General features: G+C 45.7%; 1 protein-coding gene across 2 annotated transcripts; it reads right to left on the bottom strand.

Annotated features, from left to right (window-relative positions):
• Positions 1-12,207: 12,207 nt before the first annotated feature.
• On the bottom strand, positions 12,208-17,797 carry VMA21 (vacuolar ATPase assembly factor VMA21). 2 transcript variants are annotated; one of them, XM_040999615.1, is made up of 3 exons: positions 17,630-17,797; positions 12,934-13,043; positions 12,208-12,444 (listed from the first exon to the last, which is right to left on the bottom strand). In XM_040999615.1, exons 1-3 carry the CDS (start codon positions 17,737-17,739, stop codon positions 12,302-12,304), a joined length of 363 nt encoding a protein of 120 aa, XP_040855549.1. In that variant the 5' UTR covers positions 17,740-17,797; the 3' UTR covers positions 12,208-12,301. The 2 variants fall into 2 exon arrangements, with proteins under 2 accessions (XP_040855549.1, XP_040855550.1); XM_040999616.1 differs by lacking the exon at positions 17,630-17,797 and adding an exon at positions 17,372-17,519.
• Positions 17,798-19,682: the final 1,885 nt, after the last annotated feature.

Consider the following 19,682-nt stretch of genomic DNA (forward strand, 5'->3'; position numbering starts at 1 on the left):
GTTCAGTGACACATGAAGGAGCCCTACTTCCCACAAGCAATTTCATTAATGTTATTATGTGCTGTGGAAATGAGCTTTTAAAGATGAATCAAAATAGTGGCATGCAACTGTCTAGAAATAAGTGAACAACACAAATTACTATCTGGTTTAGGGGCACACAAATAGTGAAAAAAAAAAAAAAAGAAAGTTTGGAATGTAGACTAATGCAATGATGGCATCCATGTGCTAGTCAAGAAGGGAAAAAAGGGTTGCCTGGGCCAGGTATGCATCAAAGATAAACCAAGCACATCTTTCAACCAAGGCACAGTGCTTCCACATGTGTGGAGTCCCATGCTCACCCAGGAGTGGACACTTGCTCCTGACTGGCCTTTGAACTCCTCTGTAGCCATTTTCACCTATGAAAAATATACATGAACTTCATCTTACCTCGTGCCGGACGAAAGCACTTTGTAAGTTGCAAAACACTGGACTTGTCCTAGACACTGTCTCAGTCATGAGTAACTGCTTTGCTCATGAGTGACAAATAGCACTCTGATTTCTAGCTCATTTACCGTCATTTATTTCCTCAACTGTTCTGTTAATTGAACGTATGACAGAACAGTGAGCCCACTGAGATCTGCTCCTCTCTGCCACGGCACAGTTGTGCCTAGCCCAGAGACCTAAGGGTTCATTTTATCTCAAAAAACCATGACAACGGGTTCCTTTCTCACCAGCAGAATCTGTCCCAGTGATTACACATCTCTCTGCCAACCAGGGGAAGAGGCGTTCTTAGTCTCTTCCTTCACACTGCAGCAGAAGTCTGTATGTGATGTTTCATGGAGTTACGATATTACCAAGTTTCTTGTGTCTCCTGTGGAAATGAACTTTGCTGACTTACAAGTGCAGCAGGAATCTGAAAGCAGCTTCTCCGCATCAGGAGGGGTCACATCAGGGAATTTAAAACAATGTTTTTAATGTTTTAATTTGCCCTCTTTAAATCCAAGGGCTACACATTGGCATCATTTGTGATAGAAATATTTCCAAATGTACCATACACATAAGTAGAAGACTTTTCAAAAGAGCATTTATCGTGTCTCTGAATGTGCAGTGCTACCCCGGGAGCTGTGATGGCAAGGGACCGCTGAGACAGAGTTTGACCTTGGCCTTTTCGTAGCTTGATATGTGACCATGAAGAAGCTCCTTCGCCCATCTGAACCTTTCCTGTACAAGGAAGTGCAAGACCTGGCGATCTTGGATTGTGGCTTCCAACTGTGTGAGTCGCTACATCTTCAAATACACATAATCCTGTGTTGCTGCTTTACTAAGAGAACATAGCCATTTGTACCCAGTGTCGCCTAGAATTTAGTACACTACATAAGTGTAGATTAAACCAAGCACAAGTGACAATTACTGTTCTTGTTAAATATTGCCATGGCACACAATTAAGCAAACCCAGCTATGTTGAGACTCAAATTCCTGGAAGTTTATTCCATTTTGGAAGTTGGAAAATAGTAACTTCACCACTCAACGTCAATTTGAGTAACTGCTTCTACAAATGGGGACATATCCATACATGTCCATAGTGGGCTTTTGCATCCATAAACTGTGGAGGGCAGGCTTCCAGAACCCAAAACATGTTACCCCAGTCCCATCAAATTAGACAATCAATGATAATCAGCAATGGGTAAGAACAATTGCCTTCTCCATTCAAACCCTGAAGTACTGCCAAAATAAGAGAATCAACCAAATAACGTAGGCAGGCTGGATTGAGTCCACAATGCATAGTACAGAAGAGGCACTTAACGAGCTGGCCAAAAGGTGCTGCTTGCTCGCCAGGTGAAGCTAATAGAAGACCCTTTCCCAAGCTAGCTGTAAAAACGTTCTGTTAACTTTTTCAAGAAGAATCTGTTCGTGTGCTGAGTCACTGCCCTTTTCCTGGCATTATTTTAATGATATGAGATAGAAGAAAAGGTCACAATTTAGATCAATACCATCTTTGGATGACAGAATGGATGAGTCACCAAATGAAATTAATGTTGAAGTGTGGTTACCATTTTTGCTGTCCATACTTTCCCCCGATACGCTCTACAAACAACGCGTTCAAGGAGATATTTCAGAAGAGCTGGTTGCTAGGTTTCAGCCTGTTTCAAAGGATTGCATTTAAGCACAGAGCAAGCTCTATGGAAAAATTTCCAGATACAAAGTATTTAACATGAGCCAATCAAAGGACTCAGATGGCCACATGTTGACAGTGGTCGTTCTGGTGACTGACATCAAACACAAAAATCAAACAAACCCAGAAGTGCATCAACATTAGAAATCATCTTACTCACTCCCCTTCCATTGTAGAAGGCAATGAAATTCAGAAATGAAGCTAGCTTGCTTAAAAGATCACACACTTGGCAACAAAATAAAACCAGAACCCCAGGTCCTCACCTTCTTGATTCATAAGTTGGCTTTTTGGACTCTTGATGTCACAAAATATTTCTGATTACTGGGAATGGGAAGCAGCAGCCTGAACAAGCAATATGTCTTTTAGAAAACACTTGAAGGAGGCCAGCAATGTGGCCTGGTAGGTAAACCTGCCACCTGCAATTCTGACATCCCGTATGAGCACCAAGTCAAGTCCTGGCTATTCCACTTCCAGTCCAGCTCCTTGCTAATGGATGGGTAGAGGCAGCAGAAGATGGACCAAGTGCCTGGGCTGCTGCCACCCCACATGGGAGACCTGGAGGAAGCCCCTGGCTTCAGCCTGGCATGCCCCAGGCATTGTAGCCTTGGGAGTAAAGCAGTGGATGGAAGAGCTTTCTGTCTCTCCCTCACTCTCATTAACTTTTAAAGAAACAAATCTCTTTTTTTAAATTTTATCAGGTTTTTGATCTTCACTAAAATGCTTAACATTAAAATATGCTGTGACATGTTACCTAAACTGATTTACAGGTGAAAATCACCACGTAAATGTAATAATGCTGCACATTATTACATCTCAGGGAGTTGTGAATGAAAACAACAAAGGTTTGCCACCGGAGAGGAACACTGTGATAGTGTGACACTATAGTAGCAGTGTGAGTGAACCCTAATGAAATCCATGTTGATGGTGGCAAGTGAGGGTAGGAGAGAGGGGGATACATAGGAAGGATATTATAAAGAGCAAATACATTATTAGTAGTAACAATTACATGTAACAACAACATCAATGTATTACTTGTTATTGTGGAATGAACATATATGGGAATTTCAAAGGGGTCAGGCAAATTGTGAATTATGAAAATCACGCATGATTTCAAAAGTTTTTGCATCAAAATAAACTAAAAAATCTTGGATGGGAAGAGAAGCACAGAGAGAGAGAGAGATTTTTGTCCTTATCCATAAACTATACAATATAACCACTCTTCCTATAAAGTATGTGGGGTATCTTCCATCTATGCCACTGCGCCTGTCCAAAGACAATGCCACGATATGAATGGCTTGTATAGCAACAGATTTTCATATCCATGGTGTGGTGGATCGGGTGGCCTGGAACCACGCCCATACAGATACCCAGGGAAAGTTGTACTAGGGAAACAAATATATAACAGTTACATAATATATAATAAATATTTAATAAATAACTTGCTCTTGGCTTTTCTCAGATCTGATTTTTAGGAAATAAATGGAACATAGAAATGTAAAAGGACTTCATTTTGTACAGCCCCTAAACCTCATTTTCTGTTGTGAGTCATTTATTTATTGAAAAGTCAGATATACAGAGAGGAGGAGAGGCAGAGAGGAAGATCTTAGCTGTCCAATGCTTCACTCCCTAAGTGGCTGCAATGGGTAGAGCTGAGCCGATCGAAAGCCAGGAGCCTCTTCTGGGTCTCCCACGTGGGTGCAGGGTCCCAAGGCCTTTGGGCCGTCCTCAACTGCTTTCCCAGGCCACAAGCAGGGAGCTGGATGGGAAGTGGAGCTGCTGGGATTAGAACCGGCGCCCATATGGGATTCTGGCACATGCAGGTGAGGACTTTAGCCGGTAGGCTATGGCACTGGGCCCTGTTGTGAATATTTTAAAGCCACAAAATCTGGCTGTATGGCACATACACATTTCTATAATTTACACGTTGTGCTTCTGTTCTAATTCTTTTGTGTCTTTGTGCATGCTAACAGGCCAGAGTCACACAGCAGAGGCAGTGAGCAAGAGACCTGGCAGGTGCCGTGTCTGTGGACCACAGCAGAACAGCTGCTGTGGTCTAATTAAGCTCAGCACCCGGGAGAACCCAGCTCACCTCTTGCTGCCTGGTGTCTTTGCAAAGCTGATGTGGTAGTGCTTGAGAAAAGGGGCTGCTTCCAAGGGCCTCCCCATAGTCCTCGGGAGAACTGCACATATGGCTGGGTTAGGGACACTTCATCTTTGCGGACTTGGTTGGTCAGCCATAAAGCCAAGGTCTCCTGGGATCTTCTACATGGTGCTACAGTGAAAATCTAAGCTGGCAAGTCTGCCAGCCTGGAACCTGTGCCTCCCCTGCAACAGGTACGGTGTTAAGAACAGCTGTGAAGGAGCTGATGCTGTGGCACTGCAGGTTAAAGATGCCTCTTGGGGCCTGTGCCATGGTGTAGGAGGTTAGGCTTCTGCCTGCACTGCCAGCATACCATATAGGTGCCGGTTTGAATCCTGGCTGCTCCACTTCCGTTTCAGCTTTGCACTTACAGGTTGGGAAAGGCAGCAGACATGGACCAAGTGCTTCAGTCTCTGCCACATACAAGAGACCCAGATGAAGCTCCTGGCTCCTGGCTGAAGCCTGGCTTAGTCCTGGGTATTTGCAGTGGCTTGTGAACAGTGAGCTGGCAGATGGAACACGAGTGTATGTGGCTTTCTCTTAATAACTCTTTTAAATAGATAAGTCTTTACAAAAAGTTTTCCCAAATCATGGGGACTGGCCACTTGCCTAGGCATAGCACATCAAGGCTAGGCTAGGCATAATCCAGCCCGAGTGGCTGTCTCAGCGGGGTTGGTGCTCCAGTAGTTCATGGGGACGCATAAGGGATTTGGTCAGAAGTTGGATAAGTGGGTGTAGTATATTGGCTGCAGACCCCAAACGGCTTCTTTTTGTCATAACACAGGAGGAAAGCCAGCAAACGGCAGAACTCCAAACCACGCCTTCAGATAAGCTCCACCTCTGGCCTTCTCTGTCATGTATGTCAGCACAGTTCAAATCCATGTTCAGTTATCTGTAGTTGTCCAAGAACATCCCAAGACAAGTGCTAGCATGCTCCAGCATGTCCCTTTCTGGGGAAGGAGTTTAGGTAATAGAACCAGCAATTGAGTTGCCAGGGTGCAACCACTGCTATTCATCTTTGTCCTGGGCTTTTAGCTCCCCCAGACCGATTTATCTACTTGAAAGGCAGCATTAGAGAGACTGAGACAGAGATATTGCATTTGTTGTTCAAGCCCCAAGTGGGCACAAGAGCTGACGTCATCATGCGCTGCACACTGTGAGGAGCTTGGTCCTAGTGGAGCAGCTGGGCCTTGAATCAACACCCATACGGATGCCAGTGCTACTGCCTTACCCACCATGCCATAGTGCCAAACCCTCATCCTTGGTTTTCTTAAAATGGTTAAGTATCTTAAGGAGGAAATAGCAGGGTACATATGCAATGACGTACAGAGATGCAAGCAGTGAGAACAGCGGACTTGGGGGGCAGGTAAGCTCCTGTTAAGAGGACACACATGTCTAGGAGACCATTTCTAGTTCATCACTTCCTTTACTTCTGAAGCTAGACTCATGCAAATCCCCACCAAGTTTTCCTTCACTTCACACAGCACAACAGCAAGGGAAAACCTCCAAAGGTCTTCGATGCACAGTTCCACTGTTTCTAAATTGGTTTTTCCATGTACTAAAATCTTTCTACAAGGTAATTCATTAACAGTTGTGTCAAGTGCACAGTGTGGATTGGCAGAAAGCCAGAAGAGATCTCCTAATTGTAAATTGTGCCATCAATGCAGCATACCAGGGTTTTTGTTTTGCCTAACCAAACGCGTGCTTATTCCAAGCTTTACACACAGAGGTGCAGCTCAAGCCTTCAGCAGTGTTTCTTAATCTGGCTGCACGTGAGATTGCAGCCTGTTCCAGAAATTCTCAGTCCCATTCCCAAAGGTTCCAATTGGAGTCTGGCGCAACAGCCTACTGGCTAAATCCTTGCCTTGTATCTGCCAGGATCCCGTATGGGCACCAGTTCATGTCCTGGCTGTCCCATTTCCCACCCAGCTCCCCGCCTGTGGCCTGGGAAAGCAATGGAGGACGGCCCAAAGCCTTGGGACCCTGCACCTGCATGGGAGATTCGAAGAAGCTCCTGGCTTCGGATTGGTTGAGCTCCAGATCTTGTGGCAACTTAAGGAGTGAACCTGTGGGTGGAAGATCTTTCTTTCTCCCTCTCTCTGTAAATTTACCTTGTCAACAAAAACAAACAAACAAATATCTACAGCTTCCATTCTGGGTCTGGGTTCAATTCCAGCAACCCATACTTCCACTAAGCTCTACAATATCACACCAAACTCTAGAACCATTATTTTAGTTTCTGCATTGCCATTATGCAGGTCCTGAGCTCCCTGGCCATTACATAATTTGTCATTGAAAAAAAAATTGTTTTATTTTTATTGGAAAGTCAGGTATACAGAAAGGAGAAGAGACAGAGAGGAAGATCTTCCGTCCAATGATTCACTCCTTAAGCAGCTACAATAGCTGGAGCTGATCCAAAGCCAGGAGTCAGGAGCACCCTCCAGGTCTCTCGCATGAGTGCAGGGTCCCAAAGCTTTGGGCCGTCCTCAACTGCTTTCCCAGACCACAAGCAGGGAACTGGATGGAAAGTGGGGCTGCTGGGATTAGGATCGGCACCCACATGGGAACACGGCGCATTCAACGTGAGGACTTTAGCCGGTAGGCTACCGTGCTAGGCTCCATAATTTGTCATTTTTTTAAAGATCTATTTCATTTATTTGAAAGTCTGAGTTACAAAAGAGGGGAGTAACAAGAGATCTTTTATCCATTCATTCACCCCTCCCCCCAAACAGCTGCCACCACCAGGGCTAGGCCAGGCTGAAGCCAGAAGCCAAAAACTTCCTCTAGGTCTCCTTTGTGGGTCTAAGAGCTCGCGTACGCAGGCGATCCTCTGCGGCCTTCCCAGCTTATCAGCAGGCCGCTGGAGCGGAAGGGCGGCAGCTGAAGCTGAACCAGTGCATAAAGGATGGCAGCATCCCAGGCCCCCGTGTGCAGCTGGTGACACTAAGAGATCTCAAATGTTCTACGAGTGGTGGCATTAGTGAGTTAGCTGGAGTTCTCCGAATTACAGAAAGTGGCTGAAGCACTAGCAGCAGGGCCGCAGGACAGAGCACACACTGGACCCAAGGACGGGCTGCCGGACATCACGAGCAGTCTTCTCCTGTTCGTCTTTAAGGAATTAGCCATAAATGTCTTCTCAATCTTACTCTCTTAGTGATGTTTGAAACCCACTTCTCCTCAAATGAGTTTAAAAGAAAAAAGCTGTGCAACAAAGACCTTTCCTGTCCTCACTAGCACGCCGGTCGTGACAAGGTCATTCCTGAGTCGTCCCCTCCCGCCATGTGGTACAAGCAGCACTTCCTGTCTCAGCACCAGACTCCCAGCAAGTCTAAGCGCTCCGCTCGACAGGCAGCTTTTTCCTTCTCGGCTTGCACATAGTTTACCGGCACAGAGAGGCATATACTCACAACTCTGACACAAGCTCGGCACATGTTCTCTCTGTCACACAGAGGCAAGCAAACAGACAAACCAAAAATGTCAATAAAATAAGACACATTAAAAACACAATAGGGACACTTTTTTTTTAATGAGATGGCAAGTTTAGACAAATTACAGGCCAGAATAAAACGAATACAAAAACTCATCCAGATAACAGAAAAGCATCACTTACAAAAGGGATCAAGCCCCTCCCCCCCATTTTGTAATTACACACAGCCTGGAACACCGCACATCTACATCCTGCCGCGAGTCAGTGCACTACTCAACACAACAGCAGTCAATGACAATACTGAGCGAAAGATTCTAGCACTTTCAGCATGGATGTCAAGAGCCATCTCGTAACAGCTTCATTACGCAAAACTCAACTGAGAATGTGTGAATGTCCTCTGCAAACTGTAAGGTGCTGTGCAGATGGCGTTAGCTATTGCTCTTCTTCCTGCTCAGTGCACTGAACGGAAGAGAAAGGAAGACTGTCTGCATAAGCAACCAATAGGAAACATACGAAAGCAAATGCAGATACGACTTTCAAGTAAGACATAGCAACACAGGCAAGGAAAGTGTGGTCAGGAGTGATGTTGAGCAATTCCACAGTTCCAAGGAATACATAAAAGATGAACAGTCACAGATTACGTGTAATATTTACACTTAGGTTCCCAAGGTCTTTGTGAAGATAATCTATTTTTAAGGTGACCCTTCTCTCTTGAAAAAGAAAAACAGAACAGATCTCATACAGTTCCTAACATTCACTTCCAAGCAGCTCTTCTAAAAATTATCTTAAGGGCTTGCATGGTGGCGTAGCAGGTAAAGCTGCCACATGTGACACCAGCATCACATAGGGCTGCAGCCTCCTATCATGGCTGTTTCACTTCCTATACAGCTCCCTGTTAATGACCTGGGAAAAGCAGCAGAGGACATCCCAAGCAGGTGGGCCCCTGCACCCACTCAGACGAAGCTCCTAGCTTCCACCTCACCCAGCCCTGGCCACTGCAGTCATCTGGGGAGTGAACCAGTAGACACAGGATATCTCTCTGTCTCTCCTTCTCTCTGTGTAACTGTGATTTTTCAAGTGAATATTTTTTTAAGTTACCTTAAACATATGGCAAAGTCTGAATTAATGGGGGCTCCACTCTGGTGACAACACAAAATGCCTGACGGCAGGAAATGTGCCCGGGACCTAGCCAAGGAACAACTTCGGTACCACAGTTGAATGATGGCAAATGGGCCTAGCAACAGCCTGTAACTCTACTCGGCCACAAATGGAACAGAAAGAGGCCTTTGTACAGACAAGAAGCGCACACTGGACACGCGGGAGCAGATTTTAAACCTGTGTTCCACGCCCTTCAGCCCTCAGCTTTGTTTGGGTATACCTTCCTTGTTTCTACTGATCTGCCCATAGGAAAATGGAGAACAAACACCAAACACCAAAATCAAACCAAATCAGTTGCTTCTTCTGGCAAAGTCAACGGCATTTTAATGATCAAAATATTCTAATCATTATGAAGTATTGGTTATATATCGGTGAGATACAAATGGGTTTTATTAACAGCAACTTTCCATTTCTTCACTTACAACTCACAGCCGGGAGGCGCAGGAGGGTCGCGCCTGGAGCGCTCCTGCCCGCGGTGCTGGGGCCAGCGCGCAGTGTGGACGGAAGACGACGCGGCACAGCACACGCGGTGAAGCAGTAGCTTGCCCTGTCCCTTCAAGGTACAGTTTTTGAGGTGATTCTTTACAACAAATTTTCAAGCCACAATGAACGTAGTCCTACCTTAAAATATTTATAAGGACTCAAATGTCACTTTCTATACATTTCAAGTATATATACATTATGTATGAGGAAAGCAGTGTCACAGCTTGAAAAATATATCTATTTGCCAAATGTTACATGTTATTTCACACAAGTAACAACTAGTTACTAGCAAACTAGTGAGTTAACTAAAATCCTAGGGGGAAAAGCTGTTTTGAAAACAAGCCTATTTTAAACCATCTGAAATGTCAATCCAAGGGAAAAAGTTACAACTGTTTTTGCCGAAAAATATTCATACCATCATCTATCCAACAAATGTCTAAGACCAATCAAAATAATCTACCATCATTACTAATATTTAACAAAAAGCATACAATTTCAAAGCATGGTTCCAGTGTTGTGGTACAGCACATTCAGCTGCCACTTGGCAGGCTGGCATCCTCGATTAGAGCACAGGTTGGAGTCCTGGCAGTCCTACTTGCCATCCAGCTCCCTGCTGACAGGGAGAGCAGCAGGCCTGCCGCGGTGCTGAGGAGACCCACGCGGAGCTTCTGCCTCCTGACTGGCCTGGCCCAGTCTTAGCTGTCTCTCTCTAGCTCTTCCTTTAAATAACAAGAATTAAAAAAAACAAAACATAAATCTCCACTTATCAACTAAAACATATCCCCAAAATACAAGAAAAAGCCTTGGCAATTACAGAAAAAAAGAACTTTGGTGGCCAATTCTAATCGCAATGGGCCTTGTGAGGGGGCATGTAGGAATCTAGCACACAATATCGCCAGCGTCGCGTTCCTAAGGCTTCACCTTTGACACTGACACGCACAGAACAGAGACAAGCATAATATTCAGAATAACTGTTTAAAAACATTTAAACTGTAGGCAATAGTTAAATAGGAGCAGGAATTGAAAATAACCCTACAATTGTCTTACCTTTTTTCAACAAATGAACATACATATTTAACTTTTCTGTTTAATCACCTCCCTACTCCTTCAGCTGCTCCGCAACATAACAAATAGAGAAGGGGCACTCCCGTACTGGCGAGCCCTGCGGCCTACCCACTAGGATTTCAGTAACAACAAGCATACATTTAAAACAGAAAAGGGAGAATGCTCTTTTAAGAAAATGGTCAGTAGTTACTTCTCTAAAAAATGTACATAGCTATCAGGTAAAACTGAGAATTTTAAGTGAAAACAAAATTATAATGTGTATCCAACCTAGATGAAGATATAGTTTTCAGAATACAACCATGTTCTAAACTGAAAGGTGGCACTACTGGGAGAATGATAATTGTCTGCCTGTTGGAATATTAATTTTCCAGTTTTCTATAGAGAATATAAATTATGGTTCTATAATTATGACAAAAAATACACATTTAGGGGAGTATTTTGAGATTGTGCACAAATAGTAGCAAACGGCTAGAAAGAATGCAGACTAAGGATACGGAAGTAACGCCAGAGGCCTTTACTCTCCTCTATGAGGAAGGACCTCAACAGCAGTCAGACAGGAAGACAGTAAGTCTCTCTCTCACACACACTCACTCTCACACACACACACACACACACACACACACGCTGTAACTTAGCTCTGACTGAAACGACCCATAGATTGGAAATTCCAATACCAATACTTCTCAATAAAAGTAATGTACCTTCAGGTTTATACTCCTAATACATGCAACAATTAGTATTTTAAGTGTAAATTTTTATAACATCACACAATCATTTTTAAAAAACAGGAAGAGCAACTTTCAACTGAATCATCCCAAGTTGTGCAATGGGAAGCCGAGCCGCAGTGCTGAAGGGAGGTGTGCGGCTGATTATGAAGGAACTGGGCTGCGGAGCACCCAGGAAGCAAGCTGAGGCCGGAAATTGGCCCTTTGTTCATTAGCTCCTTCAGGAAACTCACAGTTTTTTTACAGGCATGGCTACGAGTTAGCCTCATTCCTGCCTGCCAGCTCTACTCCAAACACGGTGACGGAGTCCTCCTGCCTAGGGATGATGCTTCATGCAAAATTCCCTGTGGGCTGGGCCCAGCTCAATAGCCTACTGGTTAAAGTCCTCACCTTGCACGGCCAGGATCCCATATGGGTGCCGGTTCTAATCCTGGCAGCCCTGCATCCCATCCAGCTCCCTGCTTGTGGCCTGGGAAAGCAGTGGAGGACGGCCCAAAGCCTTGGGACCCTGCACCCGAGTGGAAGACCCGGAAGAGGCTCCTGGCTTCAGATTGGCTCAGCTCCAGCCGTTGCAGTTACTTGAGGAGTGAATCATCGGACGGAAGATCTTCCTCTCTGTATATCCGCCTTTCCAATAAAATTAAAATAAACTTTAAAAAAATTGCTTTTTCTGCGGAATTTAGGTTCATTCTAGTGTCCACAGTTTGAGCAATTTTCAATAAGAAAGAAAAATCCCAAAGCCAAACACCAGGTATTTTCCTGATTGCAAGTGTTCCAGTTGGAGAAGGTAAGTTAAGGTTTGCTTCACTGTACATAAAACAACACATCCAGAAGTAAAACTCAAAAGCACTGTAAGACAAAACATTTTCTTTGTAAGATAGCCAAATTCTTATGTGAAATAATATGAAACCAGTCAACCTCCTAATTTGGAATTAGCTTTTCCCAATTCTCACTTGAAAATAAGAGACCTATACAGTTAAAATCACTTGTACAAATCACTGCATTAGAAGGATCACGATTTATAGTAGCCAAATGTGACTCTTTAAGACTGATTTTCATGTGTTCTGACAATTTTATTGAAGTTCACCAATGCTCCCATAACATCTGCTATATAAAAAATGAGGTTAATGCTATCAAAAAGTGCTGCTGCCTTAATCCTGCTTGCCTTCGCGCCACTGTCGTGAGCCTTCGTTCCAGGCCACGTATACAAACAGAGCCAGCACCACGTGGACCGCGACCACCGCGACAATAGCAGCATAAAAATAGCTATCTCTATTGGACATCCCAAGGGCACCTATCAAGAGAAAAAAGGGTCCAGTTAATTCAAACATACCACTGCACAAAAAACCCAGCACATACTAAACACTGTGGATTACTGTGAATCAACTATTCATCAAAATATCTGAGAAAAAATACTTTAAATGGAACCATTACAACTCTTTTAAAGGACTTCAATACCAAAATTGGGACTTTTTCTTCTTTCCCATGTCTGATACCAAAAGCCCATTCCCCCAAATTCCTTCCTCCATGTCAGTCCAACTTTGTACTCCAGGGCATTCTAAAAAATGTACAGGTTATTTCACAAAAAAAACTTATGACGTCAAATTGATAGAAACTGCAAATGATAAGAGCTGCTGTCATGAAAACTCTGAAGTAACATGATGTGTGAAAATCAAAATAGAAGGAAAAAATAAGAATAGCCCGTTGATAGCTACAGAGAGGACCAAAGAAGGCTCAGAATCTAGCAAGGGGGCAAATGTCAGCGGTGAGAGCCGATGATTACCTTCAAATATGTATGATTTGGTAGTGAAGTATAACCCGATAGGAACAGTGATCATTAAAGCTGTGAAGAACAGGAGCGTCTTCAGGGTAGATGCTAATGAACTTTCAGTTCTGGAATGAAGCAAACAAACAGAAAATTAGGGCTCACACAGCCATATCCACACATTCTTCCGTCCCTAGTGTTATAAATACCCACAGGCAAGATGCCGGGAAGTTTGTGCCTGCCTCAGGAACAAGAGGGATACAGCCTGACAGCTGTAAGGATCCAGAGACCATGCTGTGGACAGCTGGCATTGCTTCAGCTAAAACATGGCCTTTATATGATCACCTTCCAAAAACTGCCACTGAGGTCCAATGGAACCCACTGAGTCCTAGCGAAGCTGTGTTAAAGTGGAGGTCACTTCTGTACCCATTCTGGCAGCAGGCCCTCCAGCAGAACAGGCTTCACAGTGCCAATGGCAGAGACATCCAAGCAAGGTTAAGTCTACAAGGGCAAGGCACTTCACCTATGTATTGGGAGCTGAGCAAATTCGATGCTGTTAGCCTGAACAAAGGACAGCTGCCTCTCCGCTCATGCAGATGGAATTTGAACCCAGCTACGTCTTCATCTCCTGAACTCTCTGGGCAACTTACCTTCCCCAACTAGTTTCACACCCAGGGAGCAAATGGAGCCTCAACTGCTGGGGCCCATGTGGTGCCCAAGGCCAGCAGTGTTGCCTAGCAGAACAGTCCCATGTACCGCAATGCCTCCCAAGCACACCTGAACTGATGTGGTGCCCTTCCCTCGCAGGGTAACAAACCACTAGCCAAGCTGTGCCACACAGCCACACTGCCGTGCCCTCCGGGACTCCCAGCTGCTAAGGCACATCAGCCTTGGAGTCCCTACTGTCACTGTCCCAACCTTAGAGAACCTAGACCACTCCATGCTCCAGAGCTGCCACTCTGCAGGATTCCCTCTCATTGTGCCTGAGTTACCACTGTGTTCCAGTGGCTCAGCCTCTGCTCTGCCATTAGGCAAAGCCCCTGGAACAGCCTCCACAGCCATGCCAATGCTACACGTTAGACGCCCAGGGTCAGAATTAGTCTCCTTTGCTTTGGGCCTGCAGTACCAGGGAGTGATCGTTCCAGTGTTAGAGTTCTCAGCATGGAGGAACAGCTGTGTTTGTCTCAGAGAGTAACTACGACCAGGTTCTAAAGGCTCTATAGTCACCTGTGCTACTGCAACATCAGCCCTATCACCCTGGGGGACCCCTTCAGCCAAACATCCTCAATGTGGGGAAAGGGAGAACAGGGGGTCCCCAAAACTCTCAACCTCAAGAACCCTAAGAAACTACCCCATCATCACTGCTACTACAAAATCCTGCAGCCTAGACACCCAAATCCTATAGTTATCACAAAGCTCAATGCAGCTGAAGAAGCTGCGTGGAGAGTGTGCCACTAGGTTCCAGAGCCAACAGAGCCTGTATACCCAACAGCCCAGGCCCATTTGCAGGTACAATCTCCCCTTGCAAAAGCCACTACAGAAAATGCTGAGGCTACTGCTGCGGCGCATGGACAGCCATCAATACGTCATCTATCGTAACTGTGAGATGCCTTATGTAAAAGCTCCATGGTAATCACAAAGCCAAAATGAACAAACAAACAAAAACTACAGCAGAAACACAAACAAGAGAGAATGGCTTCAATGCATAGCACTACAGAAAAAGGAAAATCCAAAGGTAGATAATGTGGGAAAGAAACTTACAAAGGGCCTACATGACAATCACAACACAGTGAACAAAATTATGGGATAAGTCCTTACCTACCCACAATAATCTTAGCTATAAATGAATTAATCTCTCAACCAAAAGACAGAGTAGCAGAATGAATTTTTTTTTTAAAAAAGAGAGAGCTCCCCTACATGCTCCCTACAAGTGGCCCATTTTAACTTGGAGGAGTTGACTGAGTGAAGAGATGACCATGAAACAGTAGCCACAGGAAAGCAGGGGTGACTATTCTTACACCACATCAAATAGACATCAAGTCAAAAACAACTATAAAAACCAAGTCATTCTTTAATAACAACAAAAAAAAATCAACCATCAAGAGAATGTCAACAATCATAAATACAGATACTACCCCAGGAAATGTAATTAAAAGATCTTGGTGCAAAAAATGTGAACTACATACATGGTTTTCCATCACATGCATGTCCACGGTACACACTTCCCATGAACTTTTTGAAGATCCCTCATAAATTTGTTCTCACCGTCAGAATAGCAAATTATAAAGCAACTATGACTAGGCTGAAGGAAGAAACATCAGTGGTATGATAATAATGTTTCACTTTCAATAATGAAAGCACTTTCGAACAAATGGACGTCAGGACATATGTAGAACTTTCCATGCAACAGCATTAGCATGCATTTTTCCTAGTACATACAACATATTCTCTAGGAAGGAACAAGTAGGAGGCCATAAAAGAAGTTTCTACAAATTCAACGGAGACTGAAAATCCTTTCAAGCACTTTTCACATCACGGCACAAATCAGTATCAGGAAGCAGTTTAAAACTCACAAATGTGCAAATTAAACAACACGTGCCTTAATAGTCCGTAAGGCAAACAAGAAATCAAAAGCAAAAATTTTAAATATCTTGAAACTAAGGGTATAGGCATGACAGATCAAGACTGAGGGCATGCAGAAAAAGCAGCTCTATGAGAAAAAGTTACAGCATCAATGCCTGCATCCAAACAGACGATCTCAAATAACTAGTCCAACAGCATGCCTGAAGTAAACCCAAGATTAGCAGGAAGTTTTAAATTTTCTATTTATAAATTATCTAACTTGATGAAGCAAGAATCCAACTGATTATATTTTGTTAGATTTTTTTGAGAATTCATTCTTTTGTTTTTTTATAAACGTTTATTGCTGAAAAGATGATAAAACTATGAAAACATTTTAAACAAAACCACTTATAATCCTCAAATCCACACATCACCCATTTTCTCCATGGCAATTTCTCCCTGCTCTACACACAGCATACCCCATGAGTTGTAATCCATCTTCAATTCCTTCTAATGACTCCCTTTCACATCCATTTTAAAAACTTTCTGGATTACACAGTCACTAATATGAAACCAAGTACAGTCATGTATTGTTTAACAACAGGACTAGGTTGTGGGAAATGAAGTTGCTAGTTGTGGGGCAGCACTGTGCCACGCTGGGGTGAGCTGCCTCCAATGCCAGCAAAGTTCTTCTAGTGTGTACATGGTATTCGCTCCTTGGCTCCCGGCTCTGCCCACTGCTGCTGTTGGTTCTGCTAGTGCAAACTGGCCTGGGTAGACTCAGGAATTTAGTCCAAAACAACGTCACTGACATGAGGCATTTGGTTTCTCTTGTATCTCTTAGTGTCCTCACAATTTACTACAAATGAGGAGTGGAAAGGTCAGAATGAAAATCATTCTTTCAGAAAGGAAACCAAATCAGGATGAACATCCCTGTGCCTGCCCATCTCTATCCCACCTAGACTTGCTCAGCTGTATGTGCAGTTCTGCAGTGCACACTCAGTTGGCGGCACAACTTACTGTGGCAGAAATCGTTCACTCTAAGATGCAACGGGAAATACTACTAACCCTGGCAGAAGTACAGCATATTTTAAAGGATTTGGTTAATGCATTTATTTGAAAGGGAGCATGAGAGAGAGAGACAGACAGACATAGAAAGGCAGGAGAGCTCTTGCATATGCTGGTTCACTCTGGAAATGGACGCCCACCCCAGCTGGGCCAGGCTGAAGCATCTGGGGCCAGTATGATCCAATACTTTCATCTTGGACAAGTCACTTATTCTGAGTCAATTTCCTCTTCTTTAAAATTGGAGAATTAAGACGTTGGAGGCACTAAGTTGTAAGAATTCGAACTGTATGTAGAGCTTCTATCCTGAGCCTTGCACACAGAGCTTAAGGAACGTGGCTAACTTGCTCCCCACCGCCCTCGCCTAAGGCGCTGGGCCACAAATGCTTTACTCCCTCATCAGATTCCTTCAGTTGACCCGGCACCCCGCTGCCCGCTCCCCATTGCAAGGGGAGGTGCCTGCATTCCGTTCATTCATTCATCCAACAGACATCAAGGCGCCAGGATGCGGGCCCTGTAAGGAGCGTGGAGTAGAAAAGTGCCGAATCCCTGTCTTGAGGGAGGTAATCCTGCAGTGTGGAGACTGCAACAATGTGGATGAAAGAGGAAGCGTTAGCTCAACCTAGGGCCCGCTGATGGACAGCCCGGGACCCCCGGATCCCTTGTTCCCAGGAGAAAGGCTTGGGCCAGAGTGGCAGATTGCATGCTCCTGCGTGCTTCCACGTCTACCCCTCCCCCAAAGCAGGACCCAGAGATTCCAGACTCCACGCACACCCCACTGGACTCGGCTTTTCCTTGGACCGTGCTCCAGGCAGGGGTTCAGCGCTACCTGAACTCGGGCGGCTGCAGGGCGTTCAGCGCCGTTTTGTCCAGGCGCTCCATCGCGTCGCAGTGCCGCGGTCGGGGCTGGGGGCTGGGGAAGGGGGTTAGGCGCCCGGGGCTGACAGGCCTAGCTTGACCGGGCCGGAAGCGCTCCCGGAGCAGCAGGTCGCAGAGAGCAACACGCAGGCGCGGCGCGGCGCGGCGCAGTGACGCAAGCCCGCAGACACTGCGGCTCCCGGGCTGGGTGGAAGCTCACGTGACTTACCGGCGGGGGCTCCGCAGCGTGCGGCCGGCCGGGGGCGGCCTGTGCTCGAGGAGTAGGCCGGGCGAGTAGCCCAGCCACTCCACGTTGAGCCGGGACTTGCCGCGCAGCATGGTCCGCCCCAGCGAGCGCGTCGCCCAACTTGGCGCGGGCGCCTCTGGCTCGCGTCTCGGGTCTCTGTCGGCCCAAGGCGACTGGAGCAGATGAACCGCGAGAAAAGACGAGCGGGCTGTGGTGCTAGGCAACGGAGCAGTTCCTGAGACCAACACACACACAAAAGCAATGTACATTATTCCACCAGCCGGTGAGCACATGTCTCGTTAATTACTGCCCGCAGCGCACGTCCATCCGTGGGAAGGAACCGGGAGGAGGTAGTTTGAACACTCACCGGAGTCGCTGTGACTCGAGATGGCAGAGCTGAAAGAGCCCTGGCCGCTGACCCCAACTTGCACTTAAAGTTAGAAACATAGTTTGCAGCTGCTCAGAAAGCCGCCAATGAGACAACAGGGACTCAAATAGTAAGGCTGCATGGGCCTCCCGAGCCTGCGCAAGGAGGGAGAGGTCTCGGCACAAGAGGGTGTGTGCGCCTCGGGTGAGCCTCCATGAAATTAGGTTGCCACTGGCTGCTACTAAGGGGACAGCCCTTACAAGGTCAACGCCTGCAAAGCGCTGTGACCGCACATCTATTTTCTGCAGCACATGGCAACCAAGACCACATGTGAGATGATGACTAAAGCAGCAGCTGGGAGCAGGGCCAAGGCCGCTGGCCCAGGCTCCAAGAAGCCCGAATTCCAGTTGCAGTTTCCTAATCCCTCCCTGGCCACTTCCGTACCCTGAAGTGGAGAACAACTTCCCGAACCTAAGAATTTGGACCAGAACTGGAGAGGATTACTGTGCTGCAGAGTGCACAGTCTGCGGCCAGCAGCTGGGTTAGGCTGAGAGGTTTCTTTTTTTTTTTTTTCTCCCTGTTTTTAAGTGGTTGAAAATGAATGAGTCAAAGGGAGAAAGACGTGTCATTGACATGAGAAAATTATGTCATTCAAATTTCAATATCCCTAAGTCAAATTGGATTAGGACCCAGCCAGACTTGTGCAGTCTGTATTGTCTAACATGGCAGTGTCAAATACTTAGGAGAAGACATTAAGGTCCCCAAAGCTGGAAATGTTGACCCCCTGTTCCTTTACATGGCTGGAGCTAACCCAGTGACCCCCTCAGACCCCTAGGGCACCCACACCCAGGACTGCAGTTGGCGAACACTGCCCAGCGTTTTTAAAGACCTAAAACGGTTAATGTATTCATTATAAAGCACCAAAAGCTGCATAACACGATGTCTCTGCTCGATTTTCAGTACTAATGACTGAAATCATGATGTACTGCAGTCTTTTAAAACATTGAATGAACACAAAGGGAAGGGTTGTCTTAATGCGCAGAATAAGGCCTGGTACATGGTAGGCACTCAAGGAGTGTGTGTTAAGGAAAAAGTTGGGTGCACAGGAGGACAGAGAACACAGAGGATGTCCTTGTTGCATGGCTCTCTAGCAAACCCAAGCGGCTTGAACAACAGATAGAAAGTTCAAGGTTCTGGTTCCTTCTGAGGGCCGTGAGGGAAGGGGGCCATGCTGTGCCTGTCGCCTGACTTACCATTTGGGGTCTTCTTTGGCTTGTGGCAAAATCACTCTGATTCCTGCATTTCTCCTCATCTTGCACTCTCCCTGTAACTGCATTTGGCTCACCCTGCCCCCATGTGACTGTGTGTCAATAACATCTGCAGCAATGTCCCACTCCTAGTCCTAAATGGAGTCTGGAATTTCCACATCTGAGTTTTAGAGGGACACACCTCAGCTAAGAGCAATGCAGACAAGGAGGCCGTGGCTCAGATGGGCAGGGGACTAGCTGGAAGGCACATACCTGTGTAGTGAGGTCTCGCTTGACTCCTGACTCACAGGCCAGCATCTTTGCAATCTCAGGTCAGCAGCCTGTGTGGCAATTGTTTGATAATGCAAATACTGCTCATAAGTGAGATAGGACATGGCACCACAACGACCATTTAATTTAA

Source organism: Ochotona curzoniae, unplaced genomic scaffold, assembly GCF_017591425.1.
Source record: "Ochotona curzoniae isolate NIBS_2020 unplaced genomic scaffold, NIBS_Ocur_1.0 scaffold_1852, whole genome shotgun sequence".
NCBI classification, from domain to species: domain Eukaryota; kingdom Metazoa; phylum Chordata; class Mammalia; order Lagomorpha; family Ochotonidae; genus Ochotona; species Ochotona curzoniae.